Consider the following 20,899-nt stretch of genomic DNA (forward strand, 5'->3'; position numbering starts at 1 on the left):
CTCTACACAATTCCTGAAGAATGCCCTCGCTTTTGTGCACCGTGCAAATATGGCGCGTGCTGCGATACAGAGGTTCTCGCCCGTTATGTCGAGTTGTAGCTGAGTCCTCAAGATGCATCCGAAGAGCTACAGTTGTTTCTGGCATCCTCTTTACTAGAAGGGTACGCTCGGTGTTGGTTACTTCGGAGCAAGGGCACTATGCCGTAGAAGTCTTCCTAGATGCGCTGCAATGTAAGTTAATTTCCAGGTTGGCAAGTGAACAGACTGTGGCCAAACTGAGAAAACTTAAACAAGGGAAACTGTCGATAGCGATGTATCATTCCTTTGTCCCAATATCTCCAATGGCGGACTGTCCAGCTTTGTACTGATGGTTCATACCATGGCTATCGCCGGCAGAGAGGCGACCGGCAGCCCGGTGGATGGCGGAGAGGTAACTACGGGATGGACGGAGTACCTGAGCTGACGGAGCACCTTCCCATACAAGAAAGAGAAAGTGCCACCTTCATAGCCATAGCTGTAAACAGAAGACCGGGGGCTTGGAAACGGCCCATAAAGCGTACTAAGTAAGGGCTACGAGCGGGCAGGCCGCCCGCTGCACGTCCAGTGTATCCCATCCAACTCATTCATCGACAGGCCGCAAGCGCCGTTCCAAGGTACCGGTGGCCCTCACGCCGTGAAGGAGAAATCCAGGGGCGACTTGAAGAAGTACAGAGTAGGCAACGTTCAGCTGTCAACTGGCAAGTTTGGAAATACACCGTTGTTGGCGAAGAAAAATGGAGGTGCCGCCTATTCAGCGGTTTCAAATGTAGTGCGTATTCCCCGGCCTTACTCAAAGACAGAAGCGACCTGCAGTGAAGCCAAAGACGTGAGGTAAGTGTTTCCCCCCCAGAGCAGCTGTCATCCGTCCCCTGTCCCCCGGCATCCTGGATGTTCAGCTCAGGGCGCGGGGTTGCTAAGAAGAGTTGAAGTGCACTTCGCTACAGCTGGTGGTACGTGCCAGCCTCGCATGTGAGCACAAGGAAGCTTTAACGAAGCTTCATCTACTGCATGCCTAACCTCTATTCGTCACGGGGATAGACGCAATACGGCGTTCCATACCCGCATTTGCAAAGTAGAGTACACCTGTGCGCATTTTGAGCTCGTGCATGCGCTTGCCAGGTGAACTACAATTTGTTGGGGCCAGCCAAAAAGGAATTGATGGATATATAGGTGTAGGATGTGCTGCCTTCGGCCGGAATGTGTAGGAACACCTACATCATCTACGGCGCCCTCTGCAGCCGCTAGGTGTGAAGCTGTTGTTAGAATATGGGTCAGCAGTCTCCCGAAAACTTACATGTTAAGTATTTTGACACCACTGCAACTCACAACAGTGCTCAGCTTACAGCGAAGGTGTAACGTGGTCTGCGTGCAGTTAGCACAAGAGCATTTATTTGGCCTTTGTATGTTGCCTCCAAGCGAATACAAGAGCACCGTAAGTGTATATGGAGGTAAAGCATGCGAAGCTTTGCTAAAGCATGCCTGCACAGGTGAGCCTCGCCTGCACCGCCAGCTGCAGCAAGGTGCGCTACAACTCCTCTCAGGCTGCCTTCTCCCCCGCTTCCCCTAGGCGCTGAACTGAACGCGCAGGATGCCTCGAGACAGGGAGAGGAAGTCATCTGCTTTGGTGAAACTCTCACCAAGTTTTTAAGCTCTGTGCAGCTCGCTTTCGTCGTTGAACAACGCCGGAAAGCAAGCGCAACAGAGAACAACCCCGGTACCCTCAGATCGCAATTGATTCCCCCATGTAAGCGCACTGAATCCCCCCTCTTCACGCACACAAGAATGACGTAAACTACTTTTTAGCATTCGATTGGCTCTCAGTAGCCAACATGCACGCAAGTACGAATACGGCTACAGCTCCAGGCAGAGCATACCACGGCTCTTGGGGGTAAGGGGAATTACGCGAAGCAGTTGGGTCCATACAATATATTTACAATGTTTCCTTTGCATGCCTTTGATTCATTCGAAAGTTTTGGGGATGTAAGTGGGCATATAGTTCTTTTATGCAGGAAAATCAAAGCGGACGCAGCTGTAGCACCTCCAGCCACCCAATACTACCGTGTAGGTACACCCCACAGAGCTGCTTTTTCGATATTTCCCGCCCTCACTTGCGCACAGGTTTGGTTTATTAATCCTCAATGAGACGCATTTAGGCGGGCAAGCTGGAGGAAGCTGCGTGAAGACACAAACATCAGCAGCACCTAACGCTGCTGCAGCTGCAGCAGCAGCAGCAGCCGCAGCACAGCTGGCACCACCGCACGAGGGAACACCTCAGCACTGTCCATGAACCTAATTAAACAAGTTTTGACTCAAGATTTTCCTTTGCGTCATCCAAAGAGACCGTCTTAACTCCTGCAGCTGGCGCGGCTGCCTCCGTGATACAGCTTTGCCTCTGGGGGCCCCTCGGGCCCCCTGAGGCAGAGCTGCAAGACACTGCAGCAGCCAAGATGGATACGACAACAGCAGCAGACGCGGCACCAGCTCCTGCTGTTCCTTCTGTTGCCACTGCTGGAGATGCAGCGGATGCCGCACCAGCGGCTGCTGCAGGCGTCCACCCTACCCGCAAATTAGCAGCAGCGGCAAAGTCTGCCCCCAGACCGTGGGGTCGAGGAGCCCTCAGCCGCAGCGGGGGTCCACTGCAGCAACAGCCTGCAGCAGCAACAGCCGGACATAGCGGAGACTCGGGTTCGGCGACTCCCAGCAGCAGCAGCGACACTGAAGAAGAGTCTGCAGTTGCTGCGGCGCCCTGGGGCAACCGCTACCACAGCAGGAGCAGCGGTGCCCACGGGGCACCCCCCAACGACAACGGCACTCCGGCTACCCGGGGGGCACTGCGGGGAAAGAGACGCGGCAGCTTCAGGGCTCAGACGCCAGGAGCAGCAGCTGTTACTTCTCCTTCAGGTGCAGCAGCAGCAGCAGCAAAACGAGGCCGCCGCCGAAGCAGAAGCATCAGTAACACCAGTAGCGACAAGGGAGAAGGAGACACCGGGGGGAGGGAAGCAGCAGCGGCATGCACTCACGACGAAGACGATGATGCGGAGGACCAGGCAGCAGCAGCAGCAGCAGACACAGCAGCAGTAAACACAGCAGCAGCAGAAGGCATAACACGTGGTCGGTCCCAAAGAAGATGCCGGCGAGTGCGAAATTACAGTCTGCTGCATGCAGGAGGCGCAGACCCGTCCCTGGAGTTCGAGTTGTACACAGAGGCAACACTGCAGCAGCAGCAGCAGCAGCAGCAGCAGCGGGGCACCCCCGGCAGCAGCTCTAGTAGTAGCAAAGGGCTTGTCCCCGTGACAGCTGAGGCACACGCAGAGAGATGGAGACGGTTCTATCGGTCGCATCAGGACCGCCTAGTTGCATTCAATTCCTTCTCTCCTGCTGCTGCTGCTGCGCTGCTGCTGCGGGCCCTGCCCGGCTTCGAGCTGCAGCACCAGCAAATTTGTGTTGAGGCTGGACACGGCAGCAGACCACTGGTTCCCCACGTCTTTCTCTCCTGTTTGGAGGCAAGATTCAAGTGCAGCGCATCGTCCCCTCCCCCCTGTTGCTGCAGCAACAGCAGCAGCAGCAGAAGCAGCAGCAGCAGCAGGTGCGGCAACTGCTTCTGCTGTGTAGCTGCAACAGACAGCGGGAGATTCTTGCTTTTGGAGTGCTGCAGCGAAGCAGCCTTGTCTGCTATTGGAGGAGCAGAGAACAGTCCCTGGCCCCTCGCAGAACAAACAGAAGCAGAAGCAGCAGATGCAGATGCAGGTATATCACCAGGGGACGCGGCAGCAGCAGCAGCAGCAACCGAAGCAGCAGCAGCAGCAGCACAGGAAGCTACTACATCCGGCTTAGTAGAGCAGGCTGAGCTGCAGCGGGAAGGAAATAATAGCCTTCCCTATGAATCCCTTTCAGCAGGAGCAGCAGCGGGCGCCAGTTCACATCTCTCTCCAGCTCGAGCAGCAGCAGCAGCAGCAGCAGCAGCAGCAAGAGCAGCAGCTCATGGCACTACACCAGCTGCTGCTGCTGCTGTCCCGTGTGCTGTTAAAGCCTTCTATAGCAGCGGCGGCGATGTTGCTGCAGCAGTGCTTCGGTACCTCCACGACAGCGGGAAGCTGGAATTCCTGAAGCTGCAAAAAGGGACACAGTATTTTGAAATGCAGCAGCAACCACAGCAGCAGCAGCAGCAGCAGCAGCAGCAGCAAGGGGAACCGCAGGCAGAAGATACCGCATCACCTGCTGCCAGAGATATGGGGAGCAGCAGCACCAATCTGAGGTTTCTTGCTACTCCTGTTTTTGCTTACACGCGGCGCAGTCCTCCTGACACCCAGCAGGAGCAGCAGCAGGGCTTTGCTTCGACGGGAGTTTCTCCAGCTGCTTCTCTCTCTCTGGGTGCCGCTTCCTCTCAAGCTACAGCAGCAGCACCAGGGGCACCAGCAGCAGCAACAGCAGCAGCAGCAGGAGCAGGAGCGTTTGCGGGCTGCGCGAAGTACGTGTTGTTGAAAAGCACCTTGGATAGCTTTTGCTGTTTGCTGCCGCTCACGGGGTCATTGAACTGGAAAGATGATCTGAGGATACCCAGGGATCTGGTGGACTGGTTTGACGGGCTGGCGCTGCTGCTGCAGCAGCACCAGCGTAGCCAGCAGCATGCTGCTGCTGCTGCTGCTGCTTCGAAAGGGAGTGACGGAGACGGGGGTGCAGGACGCGGGTCTTCCTCAGAAGCTTACTCCGCTCAGTCAGAACAGCCCCAGCAGCAACAGGAGGAGGAGCAGCAGGAACAGCAGGAAAGAGAGGCGAAGCTAGAGAGGCCTGGTGTACAGAATCAGCAGCTGACTAGGCAGCAGCGGGCAAAGGAAGAAGGGGGTGTACAGGCAGAGGCAGCAGCAGCAGCAACGGAAGCTGCAGCAGCAGCAGCAAGAGAAAACGACAGGGGCTCGGCGTCTCCTTCCCCCGCAGAGTCTGCGCGAAACTCCTTTGGGTCTTCTGGCGGCTTTTTGGTGTTCTTGGAACCAAGAGAGAAGATGGATATACACCTGATTGCTCTCTTCAAGGCAAGGCTGCTGCTTCTGCTGCTGCTGCTGCTGCTGCTGCTGCTGTAGTTGGTTGTCGTGCTGCTGCTGCTGGCTTGCCTCTCATGCTCGCGTTGCAGCTGCAACTTTTGTCTCGCTGTTGACGGATTCCGCTGGTGCTGTTGGCTCTGCTGCATTGCTTGTTGTTGCTGCTGCTGCTGCGTCATTTCCCTTTACTTTTTTTGCTGCTGCTGTATTGCTTGTTCCTGCTGCTGTTGTTCTGTCCTCAGACGCTGCACTCCGCCACTTTCAACACGCGATCCCCTGCGCGTTTCCTTCGTCTCGTGCGGCTTGTTCCGAGCAGCAGCAGCAGCAGCAGCAGCTCAGGGGAGAGCCGGAGCGTAGCCTTTGTCTTGGAGAAGAGACAAGACATGTACAAAACATACGGGGAATTGTATTTGGATTTCCTGCGGGTTCTGCAAAAGGCCAAGAAGGAGCTGGGATCGCTCGATCCCGACAGCATTCTTCCTCCGCAGCAGCCGCCCAAGTGGACTTCATCTTCTCCTGAGGACATCGAGGTGCTGCTAGAGCAGCAGCTGCATCAGCATCAGACCCCGCAGCAGCAGCAGCAACAGCAGCAGCAAGGGAAACGCCCCGTGCACAGGAGACGCGGCAGGCAGCCCCATCACAACGAGTTAATCAGCGATGAAGAGATGGAGGAGCACCAGCAGCAGCTCCAGAGGAGATCAGCTAGGGGGAGGCCTCTTAGAACCAAAGCGAGGGGTGCAGCAGAGTCGCCGGGGTGGGGAGCAGCAACCACTCCCGAGTCTACTTCTGGGCTGCTAGACCTGCAGCAGCAGCACCCTCAGCAGCAAGTGCCGCAGCAGCAAATGCCACAGCAGCAAATGCCCCAGCAGCAGCCGCAGCAGCAGCAGCAGCAGCAGCACCAGCAGCATCTGCAGCAACAGCGGGGCGCCGCTGCAGCACGCCGCGATTCGGGTGGTGACCCTCTTGCTGCATTGCGACACCGCGTTGCAGCAGCAGAGAGGAAGGGAAGAAATGCAAGAGCAGCAGCGCAGGAGAGCCGTCAGCAGCTGTACAGCTGCTGCAATGAGCTGCTGCACCGTCTGCAGCAGCAAGGACCGGAAGATGAGGCGGAGAGCACGTCGGAGCGAAGATCGAGTGAAAGGGTGCAGCAAAAGCTGCAGCAGGTGCTGCAGCAGCTGCTGCGTCAAGCCAAGGTTACCGATCAGCTAGAGGAAGATGCAGCAGCAGCAGCAAGACAGGCAAGAGACGAGCTGGAGCAGCAGCAACAGAAACTGCTGGGGAAAGAGAGCAGCAGCACCACTGCAACCAATGAAGCGCTTGGGGAGAAACTCCGAAGTATTGCAATTTCTGCTGCTGCGCTGGCACAAGAGTGCGCCCAGCTTGCTGGCCAACAGCAGCAGCAGCAGCAAGAGCAGCGGCAGCAGCAGCAGCAGCTGCTACACGGTGAACAGCAGCAAACCCCGCGCGCTCTTTCTCCTCTGGTGAAGCGGCCTCAGTTTAGTCATCCGTTGCCGCATCAGCACTTGCAACAGCAGCAGCAACAGTTGCTGCTGCACCTGCAAGCAGCAAGCGCGAGAGCGGCGCTGCAGCATGGAATAGGAATATCGTTCCCGGTGTCTGAGCAAGGTCGTGCTGTTTTGCAGGCTCTGCAGCAGCAGGCTGAAATGTACAACGTTCAGCAGCAACAGCAGCAGCAACAGCAGCAGCAACAGCAACAGCAGCAGCAACACCCCTTACTGAGTATAGCCAGGAGCGCACTCCACGCACTGCCCGGATATTCCCCATTTGCGGCGCAAGCTGCTGCTGCTTCCGCTGCTTGGCCTGTGGGGTTGCATCAGCAGCTGGTCCAGCAACAACAGCTGCAGCAGCAGCAGCAACAACAACTGCAGCAGCAACAACAGCTGCAGCAACAACAGCACACGCAGCAGCAGCAACAGTTGCAGCACCACCAACAGCTTCTGCAGCAGCAGCAGCACCAGCTCGAAGAACAGCAGCAGCTGGAGTCGCACCAGCTAGAGCATCCTTACGACGATGCGCAGCAGCAGCAGCAGCAGCCTCCCCCAGCTTACCAGACGCTGCCCTTCGCTCCTCCCTCCTGAGCCCTCCCGGCTTCACTGATATGAAAAGAGTATTCTTTATGAATTAAGAGTACTGCTTAAGTAATTGTCGGACTGGGTTAACAAGCAACTGGAGATGCGTGACAAAGCAAAGAGGTAGGTGGCGCTGCTTCGAGAGGCACTGCTGCCGCTGTAACAGCGGCAACAACGGCAGCATCAGCAGCAGCAGCAGCAGCAGCAGCAAAAGCAACAGCAACAGGAGCAGCTGCGCTGTCGGAGTGCTTTGTTCGTGAGGGTTTTTTACGAGAGCCGCGGGCGTCCGAACATCCGGGGCCGCGCGCGGCGAATCTGGCATATGAAAAGACCAAAGAATAAAACCTTTTATGGCTCTTAAAGTTTTAACAAGTGGAACTGAACTGAAATTCATCCCCCCAGGCCGATGCATATACCCAAATGCAGACGCGCGTGTGTATACGACGCAGTGTTAACAAACCTGCTATCCAGCACCCACTTGCTCGTAGTACGAACAAATGCCAGCATCCCCAAACAGTTGTATGAAGTTAACCTTTTCACGTAGAAGTTCCAGGCCTCACAGTGTAGTTGCATAGGCGCAGCAGGCATAGCAGAAGCTGCTGTGGGTCAAAACAAACGATAAGCGACAAATCCCCAGGTGCCCGCGACTCTGCGGAATCACGAGCATTCTAAAGGAGCAAGTATGCACATGCAGCGTTAGGACCAGCTGGACTGTCTACACTATGCGTGCGTCGATCTAACAACCTGCTCCTTCGCGCATGTACGAGTGGAGGCTTACGTTATATGCGCCCGTTGAACATGTGGAGCAAAGCGAAATGCATGAGAGAATGCAGAGTCAAATATGCATTCTGAATGCAGTGACGGACAGAAGTACGTTCATGCAGATGCATGGCGCAACTTCGTATCTCATCATGCCTTCTCCGCTGGAGCAACCGCTCCCAGTTGGTTAGGCTGCTGCATCCGCTGTTGCTGTTGCTGCTGAGTCTGCCCGTGGTCATCTTTGCTCAGCAGTTATCGCGTAGTGTCTAATGGAAGAGATACACATGGTTGAAAGAGTGGAACTGCCCATACAGCACCGGACTCGTTGGCACAAGCGTATATGCAACATTTCCAAACGTTCCTCATTCCTATGTGGACATGACCGCCATGAACAGGCAAGCAGCAAGCAAGAAGAACTAACGAAAACGAATGCGGGATGCTTGGCCATGCATTGCACTCGAAATAAACGATTCCAGGATGAAACTGCGTTCCTGAGGCGAAATCTGAGAAGACGAAGGAAACGCAACACAAAGCAAGCGGAATGCATAAAGAGAACCCTATGCTCTCCACGATGAAACAGCAATTTGCAGCAACAAGATAAGAATAAAACTCAGTTCTAGGAACTTCAGGTGTAGTATACACAAACCAGGAAGTTGGCCTACTTCCCGTGGTCTGCCACTGCCACGATTCTCGTGAGGTTTCCTGCAGAAGCACGGCTGTTGGGGCCAGTTTCCATTCACCTTTTGGTTTGGAATCGTAGTGGAACTCTTCCGAGAAGCACGTGTTTGTAGCGGTGGGAATGCGCTATCGGGTACTTCTGTAGCAGCTGCCGAATCTCTTCAACGGGAAACATTCTGAGCCAAGCCGCATGAGATCTTGTCCTTCATCAAGACGAGTGAAAGTTGTCTCAGATTCAACTTCTCTTTCCGTCCTTCGACGAGAATTCGGTTCATACTCGATCTTCCCCTTCTTTTCGAATGTTTCTTCTTGTAGAATACACTCCACACAGACGTCCCACAAACAGATGCCTCAGAGTCGTCCAGGAAAGATAACATACGACGGCAGTTCAAGTAATCTTCGTGCTCATATGTAAAGTAATTTAAGTTGCCGCTCTCCACAATCATCAACACCTCATAATCCAGGAATATTCCAATTGTTGGAAACATCTTTCTCGACGTATTCGCCTAAAGTGCACACAAGCACTCCGCGAAACACTGCGCAGCATGAACGAAACAAGCAACTCAACACGCAGTTTCAGAGGAACAAGTACAGATAACACCTCAGCAACCTCCGCAGCTCCTGCTACCCCCCAAAACCTGAAACCCAGAAAGATACAGTGAGCAATAAGTTTAGGTACATGTTTAAACTCAAGGGTTGCGGCATGGGGAACCGCGTCTAGGGAGTATCGAGCATCAGGGCATAGAGTTTAGAGTTTACAGTGTGAACCTCTTACGCCAAGCCGTGGTATATCTTCGTTACTTTCAAGTACGGGGGGTCACGGTTGTTCATTTCTGCTGAACCCGCGGGAAGAGGCAGGCCTTCCACCTGGTGAAATGCAGCTATGCGCTTTCCTTCAGATAATTTCAAATCCTTTGGCAAGGCCCATACACAAGTAAAAAACCCTAGGCCTAAACTGTATACGCTAAGCTCTAAACGCCCCCATTCCAGCCACCCCGTGTTCAGTGCTTAGGATCGACGGTCACCCCTGAAGCGCTGGGGGCGCAGGGCTCAGAGTGTATGCCCATCTTGACGTTAAACGTTTAGATTTTCGGGTTTAGGATTAAGAGTCTAGGGTTTATCACACAATTTCGGCCTCAACTAGCTCCACTTTAGAAGCTGCAAGGTACCTAACCTCATTTGAAGCCACCTATTGCCGAAACAGTTCGGTGAATTCTGAGGAAACTTTCTCGTCAGCCAGCGGCATCAAACATGCAGATACAGACCACATCATTGCTGCTAAACCGCTAGTCCTCTCTGGGATAGGTCAATTGTCGCCCCACAGGCTCCATCCCAACAACTTCAGCACCAATGGAGAATGACAATAGCAGCTGGAACGAGATACCGCAACAGGAGCGGCGCCTGAAGGGGAAAACGCCGGTCCATATCCAACAGCACTTGCAGAGCACACAGAAGCAGGAGCGGCTGCTGAGCGAGCAACTGCAGCGGCAACACCAGCAGCAACTCACCTCGAGCGAATGGAAACTCTTGACGTTCCCGTTCCCCTTCAACTACTTCCGGCTCCGCAGCGACAGACGGTGCGGCCCCTCAATTCTGAGTTTTTCGTTCTGCATTTATTTCTTATAGGAGGGAGCGCCCAACGGCAACAGCAATAGTAGCTGCATAGGCATTTGCAGCAGTAGTACAGAAGCCATCGCTGCACCACCTGAGCACGGCGGGGCGCAGTAGCAGCAGCATCAGCTATTCGCAGAAATGCCAGGAGGCCTGCTTCTCCTCACTTGATGCTGCCTGTAGAGCGAGTGAACTCCGCCACCACAATCCAGCGCTGGAGGTGACGAAAGCCGAAGCCGCCACAGCTGTGGCAGCAGTAGCATGGGGTTAGGCTAGCCTTCTCACTTTCCGTAAGTCAGAGCACTCATCACTGGAACCAAACACCATAAATTAAGCTACTAATTCAAAGGTATATGTTTTAGTGTTTAGGATTTCCCGTTATCCCTGTTGCCTGCCCCCGCCTGTCTCCAGACCCGGCGGGAGATGGCGACATCTGTGTCTTTGATTCGCGCCAAGTCAAACAGAAAGCGTTAAGGGATATGAGAGAATTAACGTATTTCTGCATGTAGAATCAAACACTGCAACAAAAGCAGAAGTAGCGAGCAGTTTATGCGAACTCTATATCCTGTGTCGGCGGTACGTCAAGACCAGTCAGCCAGGGCTGCGCAGTACAGGCGTGTGCTGGGTGTAAAGGAGGCATCTCCGGAAAAATCTGTGGTTAAATTGCATTTAATTTTGCATTTGTTGGGCCGTTGTCGTTTATTTCAGCGTTTTATGCGATATTTACGCCAGTCGCGCTCCCGCGAGCGGAGGGGGGCGGGAAGATCGACAGGAGCGGAGCACGCAGTATCTTTCCTTCGTGATATCTTTCGATGAAGAGGCAAAATATCGTTTATTTATAACTAGTAATTGTTGTTGAAGCAAATGATTTGATTCCAAAGGGATGAAATCGGCGGGAAAGGCAGGCACTGGTGAAACCGCTGCCGAGCTTCTGTAGTTTCCAACTATAGCGTTGTAGTATGGCCACCCTACAGTTAGCACGGGAGCCTTCCCTTGGCCTCGGTAGGTTGCGTGTAAGGCCAACGTTCTATAAATACAATCAGAGGTAAACCATGCAGCAAAAGAAGCTTCATTGAAGCTCCCTTGTGTGCACGCGTGAGGCTGGTTTGTTTCACCAGCCGCAGCGAGCTGCGCTGCAACCTCCTCCCAGCAACCCCCAGACCTGAGCTCAACGGCCAGGAGGCCTGAGGACAGGGGAAGGATGCCAGCTGCTTTGGGGAAGCTCTTACTTTAAGTTTTTACCAGCTCGCTCGCTTCTGTACTTGATTAAGGCCAGACAGCAACCGTTGTACGCGTAGCCTGCTTGCAATTAGCACAGGAGTATTCACTTGGCATTGGTAGGTTGACTGCAAGCAATGAAAAACGCTCTATACGTGCATACACAGGGAAAACGTGCAGAAAATGAAGTTTGGTTGAAGCCTCCTTGTGCACCAACGTGAGGCTGGCGTGCGCTGCCAGCTGCGATGAGATGCACTGCAACTCCTGCAACTCCTCCAGGTTGCTTCCTCCCCAAAAACCGAAGACCCTCAGCCGAACGCTCAGGATGCCTGGGGACAGGGGTGGGAAGTCAGCTGCTTTGGGGAAATTATTGCCTCAAGTCTGTGGCTTCACTGCAGCTCGTTATGATCCTCGAATGCTACCGGAAAACACGCACTACACCAACGACCGGCAGAAGGCTACGTTATACACCCGCACTCGTAGACTACAGCACACCTTATGCCTGTTGGGACCGTGAATGCACTTGCTGAACTGCAGAGACAGGTTAATAACTTGCGGCGCGAAGCGGATGCGGTACATACTGCTACTCCTACAGTACAGCACTGTTCTAGCGTAACTTCATCTCTTGTTTTGCTCGCATGGGAGCACCTCTACAGGGTCTACTCAAAACTGCGAACAACTAGTTCGGGCAGGAACTGGGGAAAAACTGCCAGGAGCCCTATCAGACATATTTCATTATCCCCAGTACTTTGGCGCCCTGATTGCGAAAAACCCTGGTTCCTCACAATCGACGTCGGTACCCAGGAGCATGGCGTGATAAAATGTCGGCAAACAAAACACTAAACAGTCGTTGGGGACTCAAGCAGTTTCATGGAAATAGAGCAGCAGTGTCTGGCGATGAGGAGGGGCGCGACTCGGTCTGGTCTGTAGTGCAGAAGTGTCGAGGTTACTTATGTGGCAGCACTTCACTGCTCAAACTATCCATGAGCCCTTAACACACCGAAGGAAATTTCAAGATTCAGAGGTCGGAAGAGCTGTACAATGGATTTGCCGGTTCACGCATTACGGCTTCACACTCAGGTGTATCAAGGACATCGATGTTCGAACTGGTCTTAGTAAATAAGCATCGTACACTTGCAGTTGCTGATTTCCATACACAGCGTGGAGCTGCTCAGGAATGTCTGGAAAACCGCATAAGGATTCCAGTCACGAAACTACGCCAACAGGCGTCCGGCAAAGACTTTTAACCCCGGTGAACTAGTTTTATTGGATTCAAACTTTCCACGAATCACTCTATATAGCGAGCAGCCGTACTTTGAGCATGCCCATGTGCTGTTCGTTCTCGAGTCAATGCGCTGGCATACAGCGTAGTCGATATGTTACTAGCGAGATTGATGCAATGGGAAAGATATCCCGGGCGAGGGATAGCGCCGAACAGAGGCCAAAAGGCACGACTATACTGCGTTAAATTGCCATGAGACAGGAGACGAGTGCGCCTATAAGAACCGCCGGCAAATTAACGCAATACCCTCGTGCTTTTTGGCACCTGTGCGTCATTTCTCGTGCATCCAGGGTAGCTGGTGTGCCTTTTCCTCTTCCATTTTTCTCTTCCTTATCTTTTTTGGGGTGTCTGACGCCTCTCGTTTCCAGCGTCCCCCTTTCTCACCCCACTAATTCCTTCTTGGCTATCCAGCCACACAAGGGTGCGCAGTGCTCGCGGGAGTGCGGCCTGCTGGCGGGCGTCCTTCTTGAAGTTAGTATGAGTATTCCTACATGCTTCCAGGATTCCTCCTGAGACCCAAGCGTGCATAAACAGTGTCTACAGTGTAAGTACAGCCACTGACAGGCCGCTTGGTAGTCGCATAGGAGAGTCCTCCATCCCCTCAGAGGGCCGTCGTGAGATGAAACAGGGGTAAAATACTTAAAGGGCCCCCCCAAAGCAGCAGCCACGCATCCAGTCCCCAAGTGCTATAGGCACAGCGGCCTAAGGGTTTGAGGTTGGGACCAGATGATGCAGCACGCCTCTTTTTTAACGCGCCTCATTGCAACTAGTGACTCAAATCAATCCCCCAAGCGAGCTCAACCAAGCCCCATCTTTTGCATGCACTAACCCTGTAAAAAATTGTTGAACACTTACGTTGCCCTTTGTAGGCAGCCTAGACGCAAGCAGGAGAGCGCCACGCCACCGCATTGGTATGCAGCAGAAGTTGCAGAGAGGCCTGCTGCAACTTACCACGGGCCGCCTCCCCCTCCTCGCCATTCCTGGCCTTCGTGCCACTGACTCCAGGAAGCCGGGGGATGAAGGGGAGGTCAGCTTCTTCTTGGAAACTCAAAAATTTTGATTCTACTGCAGCTGACAATGATTTTCGACTAAGGTCGAGGACCCCCCCCCCNCCCCCCCCCCGCATATTTGGCGGCAGTCTTGTGAGCACTAAGAGCCCCTCGCAAACTGCAGCAGTTGCTAGAGCCACCCTCCCCTCTACCTGCTTGCTGCTGCTGCTGCATGCAGCGACAGCAACGGCGGGGCCATACAAAACAGCGCAGACACCAAGAGGAGCAAAAGGATCACAAGAGCAGGGCGGCCAGAGCTGGAAACGAGCAGTCTGGCAACTCTGCTGTGAACTCTGGCAAAATTTACTGTTTATGTTTAAATATATATTAATTTCTTTGGTCTGAGGCAAACATAATTAAAAAAAAAACAAAAGCTCAGAGATGCCATGCCCTAGAGGTCCTACTACGCACGGAAGTTCGGGGTTGTTCGGGTTGCTGGTTGTGTCTTTTTTGAAAATCTACACTGTGTTGTATTTCTCAGTTTTTGTAATTTAATATTTCATCTTTTGACAAACAAAGAAATATAAAAAACGAACAAACCAAATTCCTGCCTTCACCAGGGCTAGACAGAAGCAAACAGCAGCAGCAGCGGCAGAAGGAGCAGTAGCTGCTGCTGTGTCTTGGGTGTGCGACCTATTGTTCTCGCCGTTTATTTCTAATGCTAAATTTATTGCACGTTGGCTTCAGTTCCTCAACCCCGAGCTCTTAACTCTACACCTGAAACCACAAACCCTAAACCCTAAACCCTCGGTAGGGTTGTCGTGTTCGAAGTTCTCGCCGCTCACTCATCTCCCTACAGTGTGGCCCTTCTATTTCCTCGAGGTACGTAGGCTTAGTGGTTTAGGGTTTAGGGTTTAGAATTTAGGGTTTAGGGTTTAGGATTTCCCGTCAAGTGTTCAGGTGTACGTACAGCTGAGGGCCCCACGGGAGACGCCCTATGCGCTTCTAAACTCGGTAATACACTTTTCCAGCTCTCTCCTACTCCCCTTGGAAAAAGAGAACACGAAAATGCAGCCGGTCGTCGGCCTAGGTCATGTGTGCTGCAGCAGCAGCAGCAGCAGCAGAAGCTGCAAGAGCAGCATCAACCCTCTGCTGCTACGGCGGCAACGCAGCGACAACAGCAGCAGCAGCAGCAGCAGCAACAGCTACACTAAGAGCAGAAACTACAGCACATTAGTTTATATTGATTCAGGGGAATGAAAGAATTTCGTTAGAATTTCACGGGCGGATGGGGTGATGGTGTCTGCGAGCAGCAGCAGCAACAGCAGCTGCAGCTGCAGCAACAGCAACAGCATCAACAGCAACCACAGCAGCAGCAGCAACAAAACACTCAGCAGCTACAACACTGTCCACTACACCAGCAGCAGCATCAGGAAGAATACCCCGAGCAACTGCAGCAACCACAGCAGCAGCAGCAGCAACAGCAGCAGCCCCAGCGGATCACATAGACAAGCACATGTTGTATCGAGTTGTTTACATTCATCACTGTCTCTGTGTTCTTTAGCTGCTGGTTCGTGCCTCAGCAACTCGTTCAAACCCGTCCTCTTCCTCCTACTGCTGCAACTGCTGCTGCTGCTACTGCTGCTGCTGCTGCTGCTGCTGCTGCTGCTGCTGCTGCTGCAGGTGGTCGTTGTTTCTGGGGGACAATGGGAGAGTTGTCCGAAGAGTGCGCCGTCCTCGCCAGCGACGGCGCGGATGAGAAAGAGGCGCAGCGGCTGCAGCAGTTGCTGCAGGTGAAACCCTGGAAAGGAAAATATGCATTGCCGCAGCAGGGAACAGAAACAGAAAGTGAGTTGAGTTGATTTCTCCGGTGTACGTACACCTCAAAACAACGCGCATACACAGCGAGAAGAGTAACAACAACAACACCAACCATCACTGCAGCTGCTGCAGCAACAGCTGTAGCAACTGCTGCAGCAGCAGCAACAGCAACAACAGCAACCTGCTGCAGCTGAATGGTTTATGTTTGGTTTGTTTGGGGCTATAGACTTGTTTGTCTCCTTTTCTTATAATGTGTTATTTCTTTTTGACTTTTCTTTTCGTCTCCTACGTGCGTTTTCTGTCTTTTTTTTTTTTTTTTTTTTTTTTTTTTTTTCATTTCTCCTCTTTTGTGTTTAGTTTGTGTTTTGTTGATGAATGTCTTTTGTCTTCTGGTTTTAATTTTTTTATTTTTTTATTTTTTTTTCTTTTTTCTGCTGCAGACAGCTCAGCTGTATACCGCGCCGTCCCCGACCCCTCAAACCCTGATTGCACCAAACTGGGGGAGGCGGCGGTTCCGCAGTTCCCCAACATCAAATCCCTGTAAACCCTAAACCCTAAACCCTAAACCCTAAACCCTTGGAGAGGCGGAAGGATATGCCGCGCAGTCCTCATGAAAACGCCTCAAACACTGGAGGCTCTTAAAACCCTAAACCCTAGACCATTCGCCGTTTAGGTTTTCTCTTAGCTTCACACTATGGACACTAGGGTTTAGGGTTTAGGGTTTCGGGTTGTTGTGTGTTTATTTATATGTTTCTTTTTCAGGTATTTGCTGCTCAAGGAAGCTGCGCGCATCTTCGGCAAAAATCTTTATGTGGGTGAACGCCGGCCCATCAACGACGGCAGCTCGCCTGCGACCCTCTCGGGCTTCAAATACTTTACCTATGCAGACGTGAGAAAAGGGTTTAGGGTTTAGGGTTTAGGGTTTAGGGTTTTGGCTATGTAGTATGCTCGAGTCCCAGTTTACAGCTCCGGCATACAGTCTACTGCTCTAGCTTTGAATTAGGGTTTAGGGTTTAGGGTTTAGGGTTTAGGGTTTCTTTGTCTGCAGACGCTGCGCATGGTGGAGTCGTTGGGGAGGGCGCTAGACCAGGAGGTGGGGGTTTCTTTGTCTCATTACGATGATGAGGGTTCGAGCTATATCCGTAAACCCTTGAGGGTTTTGGGGCTCTGGTCCAGGACCAGGCTAGACTGGAGACTGCTAGACTTCGCAGGCAAGGGTTTAGGGTTTAGGGTTTAGGGTTTGGGGTTTGCTTTGCGTTTTGACCCTGAGACTCGGGCTGCAGATGAAGGGAGCACAGGCACTGCGGAGTCAGAAAATCGAGGGTTTATGGTTTAGGGTTTAGGGTTTAGGGTTTAGGGTTTGGGGTTTGGGGTTTGCAGCGAACTACCGGGGTATTGTCACAGTCCCTCTCTACGACACGCTGGGAGAAGAGTCGGTGAAGCACATCATTAAGCAAACGAGTACACCATAAACCCTTGACCCCAAACCCTAAACCCTCGATCTTCAAGCCTAAACCCTAAACCCGCAGAGCAGAAGATACACAAGTTGTATGCATTCGTGAAGCGGTTGTTTGTACGCTGGATCGACGGAAGACTGCAGGCTGGAGAGCGCAGGGATTGGGGGCTGAAGTTTAGGGTTTAGGGTTTGGGGTTTAGGGTTTAGGGTTTAGTGTTTGGGGCTTGCAGAGATGGAGGTGCTGGCCGCCGAGGGCTCAAAGCTGGATGCAGCACTGCGACTTAAGAAGGAGGGGTTTCCGTTGAAAGCAGTTATTTCATTTGATGAAGTGAGGTTGAAGTGCATGCGTTTTGGGGCTTGCAGTGCATGCGTTTTGCGGTATTATGCGATTTTCTTCACTCTGGGATTCGGATTAGGGTTCGCATTGGGATCTAGGGAAAGGGTTTAGGGTTTAGGGTTTAGGGTTTAGGGTTCAGAGTTTAGGGTTCAGGACGTGCTCTGCAGCCAACAAAGGAGCAGATCGAGGCGTTCCGAGAGGCAGGAGTTGGGCTCTATCACCAGGAGAAACTAAGAAGAAAGGTAAGCAATAAAACCCTTAAACACTAAACCCTAAACCCTTTCATGCGTATGCCTCTCCCCGATAGATGAGACCACACCTGTAGATACCCCGTGCACCCTGACTAACCCCAAACCTCTCACACTTTGCTTGTGTTTGCAAGAGCCGAGTACAGATAAACTGAGGGTCCTGAAAACCCTTGGGGTCTAGGGTTTAGGGTTTAGTGGCTGGGGTCTAGGGTTTTGCTTTCATCTGACATGCAGTACCTCTCAATTCCCGACGAGAAGTCGCCGGAGGAGCTGGCGCCTTCTCTCGACGACGTCTGCACGATCATATTCACCTCGGGTAATCACTGAAACAAGCTTCTACACCTCGCTGGCTAGCCAGCTAGCTAGCTAGCCAGCTAGCTAGCTACGGGAGAGGTGGATACATGCACATGAAGGGGTTGCTGCGCAAGATAGAAGTCTCTGTGTAGACTGTCGCTTCTGACCAACTAACGACCTGGTTAACTGCAGCATTTTATTTAGTTGGGGTGCTACGTACTCAGCTAGCTGTTCAGCTAGCTAGGTTTGTGGCTAGCTGTCTGGCTAGTTGCTTGCACTTGTCAGGCTTGTTCGGGACTTGCTTGAGGGATGTGGCTATGTGCTTTTTGCGGGGGCTGATGATCGATGCGAGTATTCAAACTATATTGAAAGGTCTTGGCATTTCGTATCTGGGTTTATCATTTTTTTTCTGAACTTTTTATGAAAACGTTTGGGGTTTCATTGGCGAGTTCATCATTTCATGAAGGGGTTTGTTGTTTCTTAAGAGGGTTTGAAATTTCTTGAAACAATTTTGAATTTCATGGAATCTTTTGACATTTCATGAATTTTTTTGTCATTTTATGAAATGTTTGTTGTTTCATGAAGGGGTTTTCTCTCTTTCATGAAAGTTTTCTTCTCTTCATGAAAGTTTCTCTCATTTCATGAAAATTTTGTTTCATGAAAGCTTTCTTCTCTTCATAAAAGTTTCTGTCACTTCATGAAAATTTTTTCCATTTCATGGAAGGGTTTGTCGTTTCATGAAAGGGTTTGACATTTCATATAAGGGTTTGGCAATTCATGAAAGTTTCTGTCATTTCATGAAATTGTTTGGTATTTCTTGAAAATATTTTGAATTTCTTGAAAATATTTTGAATTTCTTGAAAACAAAGGGGTTTTGAATTTCATGAAAGTGTTTTGAATTTCATGAGTGTTTTCGCTGTTGCACGGACTTTTTAATTTTTCTGAATATTTCTGCATTTTTGAAATTTCTTGCGTTCAGGAACCACGGGGTTACCGAAGGGTGCGGTGCATACGAACGGTTCTTTGTTATCTTTTGTGGGTTCTTACCTGGGTAGCAGCAACCGTATGCAAGTGTTTTTGGGTGATAGTACATTATCTTATTTGCCATTGGCACATATATATCAGCGTGGAGTTGAATTGGTGGTGACTTTATTGGGAATTCGTGTAGCTTACTATAGCGGCGATATGCTGCGTCTAGGAGAAGATGCACAGCTCGCGAAACCCTCAGTTTTCATCGGAGTTCCGCGGGTATTCAACAAAATATTTGCAAAAATAAACGCAGGCATACAGCAGAAACAACCTTTCATACAGTGGCTCGCAGCCAAAGCACTCAACGCAAAAAAACATAAATATCTACAAAACCCAACGGCACTCACCAGCTTCTTCCCGGACCTCGTTAGCACAGCCCTAAACCCTAAACCCTAAACCCTAAACACTCCCAAACCCCCAACCTTAAGATAAACCCTTTCGCGCCACACCTCAGCATACACCCCAGCCCACTAGCCCGAACCTGTAGCATTCTCTCGGGGCTTTGAAACGCAGCTTCAACATAAACAGTTTTCTCTTTACTTGCATGCACACCCAGTTGTAAACCCTCAGCTCTGCAACAGACTAAACCCTCGCTGTACACTTGTTGGGGTTTGCGCCTCTATCCGCTTGAAGGTGTCGCCTTTGCATATCTACCATGGATTAGGGTTTAGGGTTTAGGGTTTAGGGTTTTGTGTTGCAGCTGTTTCGGAATATTCGAGCGAGCATGGGGGGCAGCATACGCACGGTTTGTGTAGGCAGCGCTCCTATGGATTCACAGCAGCTGCTTGAGCTGCAGTTGTATCTCTCTGCTATTATATGCGAGGTAAGAAATACAAAAAAAAAAAAAAAAAANTATATATATATATATATATATATATATATATATATATATATATATATATATATATATATATATATGCGAGGAGATCCACGCAGCGCGACAGAGACACAGAGAAACAAACAGAGACGCACAGAGACAAAGACATATACACAGCACACAGAGATAGAGAAAAACAAAGAAAAAAACAAATAGACAAAAAGAAACCGACAGAGACAGACAAACACGGAGACAAGAGGAGCAAGCAGACGAAGCAGGAGACGGAGAAAAGTAGACAGAGACAGAAATAGCAGCAGGGATAGAGAGAAAGAGAAAGAAAGAAAAAGAGAAAAAAAAGAAAAAGAGGAGGGTTAGGGTTTGTGTTCAAAGAGACCTGAGCTGTCTCTGCATGCGTTGAGCTGTATCTCTTCGTCTGTTGCAGTGTCTCTGCTTCCTAGTTGCATGCGTTCTCTTATTTTTGTGTTTGCCGCTGCTGCTGCTGCTGTTGCTGTTGCTGCTGCTGCTGCTGTTGCTGTTGCTGCTGCTGCTGCTGTTGCTGCTGCTGCTGCTGCTGTTGCTGCTGCTGCTGCTGCCTTGCTGCTGCTGCCGCTGCTGCTGCTGCTGCTGCTGCTGCTGCTGCTGTATTCTTTTTCAGGGTTGGGGCATGACGGAGACGGGTATCTCCTTTTTGCAGCATTCGGACGACAGCAGCAAGGGGACAATTGGGGGCCCCCTTGTCTCCACGGAGTTTAAAGTTATATCTATTCCTGAGCTTCAATACGACGCCACTGCGAACCCCCCAAGGTATCTAGGGTTTAGGGTTTAGGGTTTAGGGGCTAGGGTTTAGGGGTTGGGGTTGGGTGTAATAGTGTGTACAAGGGTTTAGGGTTTAGGGTTTGGGGTTTGAGGCTGTGTAGTGTGTACAAGGGTTTAGGGTTTATGTTTGCTAGTGTGTTGTTGCGTCTGCAATCCCCATTCCATTTCTAGGGTTTAGGGTTTAGGGTTTAGGGTTTAGGGTTTACTGTGTGTAGTGTGTGTTGCATAGGGGTGAGCTGCTTGTGCGTGGCCCGGGTCTGATGAAAGAATATTTTTTATCTCGAGAAAAAACAAATGAAACAATCGATGCAGACGGATGGCTGCACACCGGCGATGTGGTGGAGATACAGCCCAGCGGTGCCGTCAAAATTATAGATAG

At 51.5% G+C, this 20,899-nt stretch overlaps 4 protein-coding genes across 4 annotated transcripts; 3 read left to right on the forward strand and 1 right to left on the reverse strand.

Annotated features, from left to right (window-relative positions):
• Positions 1-2,486: 2,486 nt before the first annotated feature.
• EMH_0030800 (uncharacterized protein) lies at positions 2,487-7,174 on the forward strand (the record flags this gene model as incomplete). Its single annotated transcript, XM_013497750.1, has 2 exons — positions 2,487-5,015; positions 5,318-7,174. The coding sequence occupies 2 exons, from the start codon at positions 2,487-2,489 to the stop codon at positions 7,172-7,174; spliced, it is 4,386 nt and encodes a 1,461-aa protein (XP_013353204.1).
• A 2,778-nt stretch (positions 7,175-9,952) lies between these two features.
• On the forward strand, positions 9,953-10,484 carry EMH_0030910 (uncharacterized protein; the record flags this gene model as incomplete). The annotated part of the gene is made up of 2 exons (XM_013497751.1): positions 9,953-10,179; positions 10,397-10,484. The coding sequence occupies 2 exons, from the start codon at positions 9,953-9,955 to the stop codon at positions 10,482-10,484; spliced, it is 315 nt and encodes a 104-aa protein (XP_013353205.1).
• Positions 10,485-15,408: 4,924 nt separating this feature from the next.
• Positions 15,409-17,891, forward strand: EMH_0031020 (long chain acyl-CoA synthetase, putative; the record flags this gene model as incomplete). Its single annotated transcript, XM_013497752.1, has 8 exons — positions 15,409-15,550; positions 15,964-16,063; positions 16,286-16,412; positions 16,572-16,650; positions 16,904-16,984; positions 17,210-17,307; positions 17,484-17,558; positions 17,799-17,891. 8 exons carry the CDS (start codon positions 15,409-15,411, stop codon positions 17,889-17,891), a joined length of 795 nt encoding a protein of 264 aa, XP_013353206.1.
• A 2,285-nt stretch (positions 17,892-20,176) lies between these two features.
• On the reverse strand, positions 20,177-20,401 carry EMH_0031130 (uncharacterized protein; the record flags this gene model as incomplete). The annotated part of the gene is made up of 1 exon (XM_013497753.1): positions 20,177-20,401. One exon carries the CDS (start codon positions 20,399-20,401, stop codon positions 20,177-20,179), a length of 225 nt encoding a protein of 74 aa, XP_013353207.1.
• Positions 20,402-20,899: the final 498 nt, after the last annotated feature.

Source organism: Eimeria mitis, genomic scaffold, assembly GCF_000499745.2.
Source record: "Eimeria mitis Houghton genomic scaffold, Emh_scaff29, whole genome shotgun sequence".
Taxonomy (NCBI): domain Eukaryota; phylum Apicomplexa; class Conoidasida; order Eucoccidiorida; family Eimeriidae; genus Eimeria; species Eimeria mitis.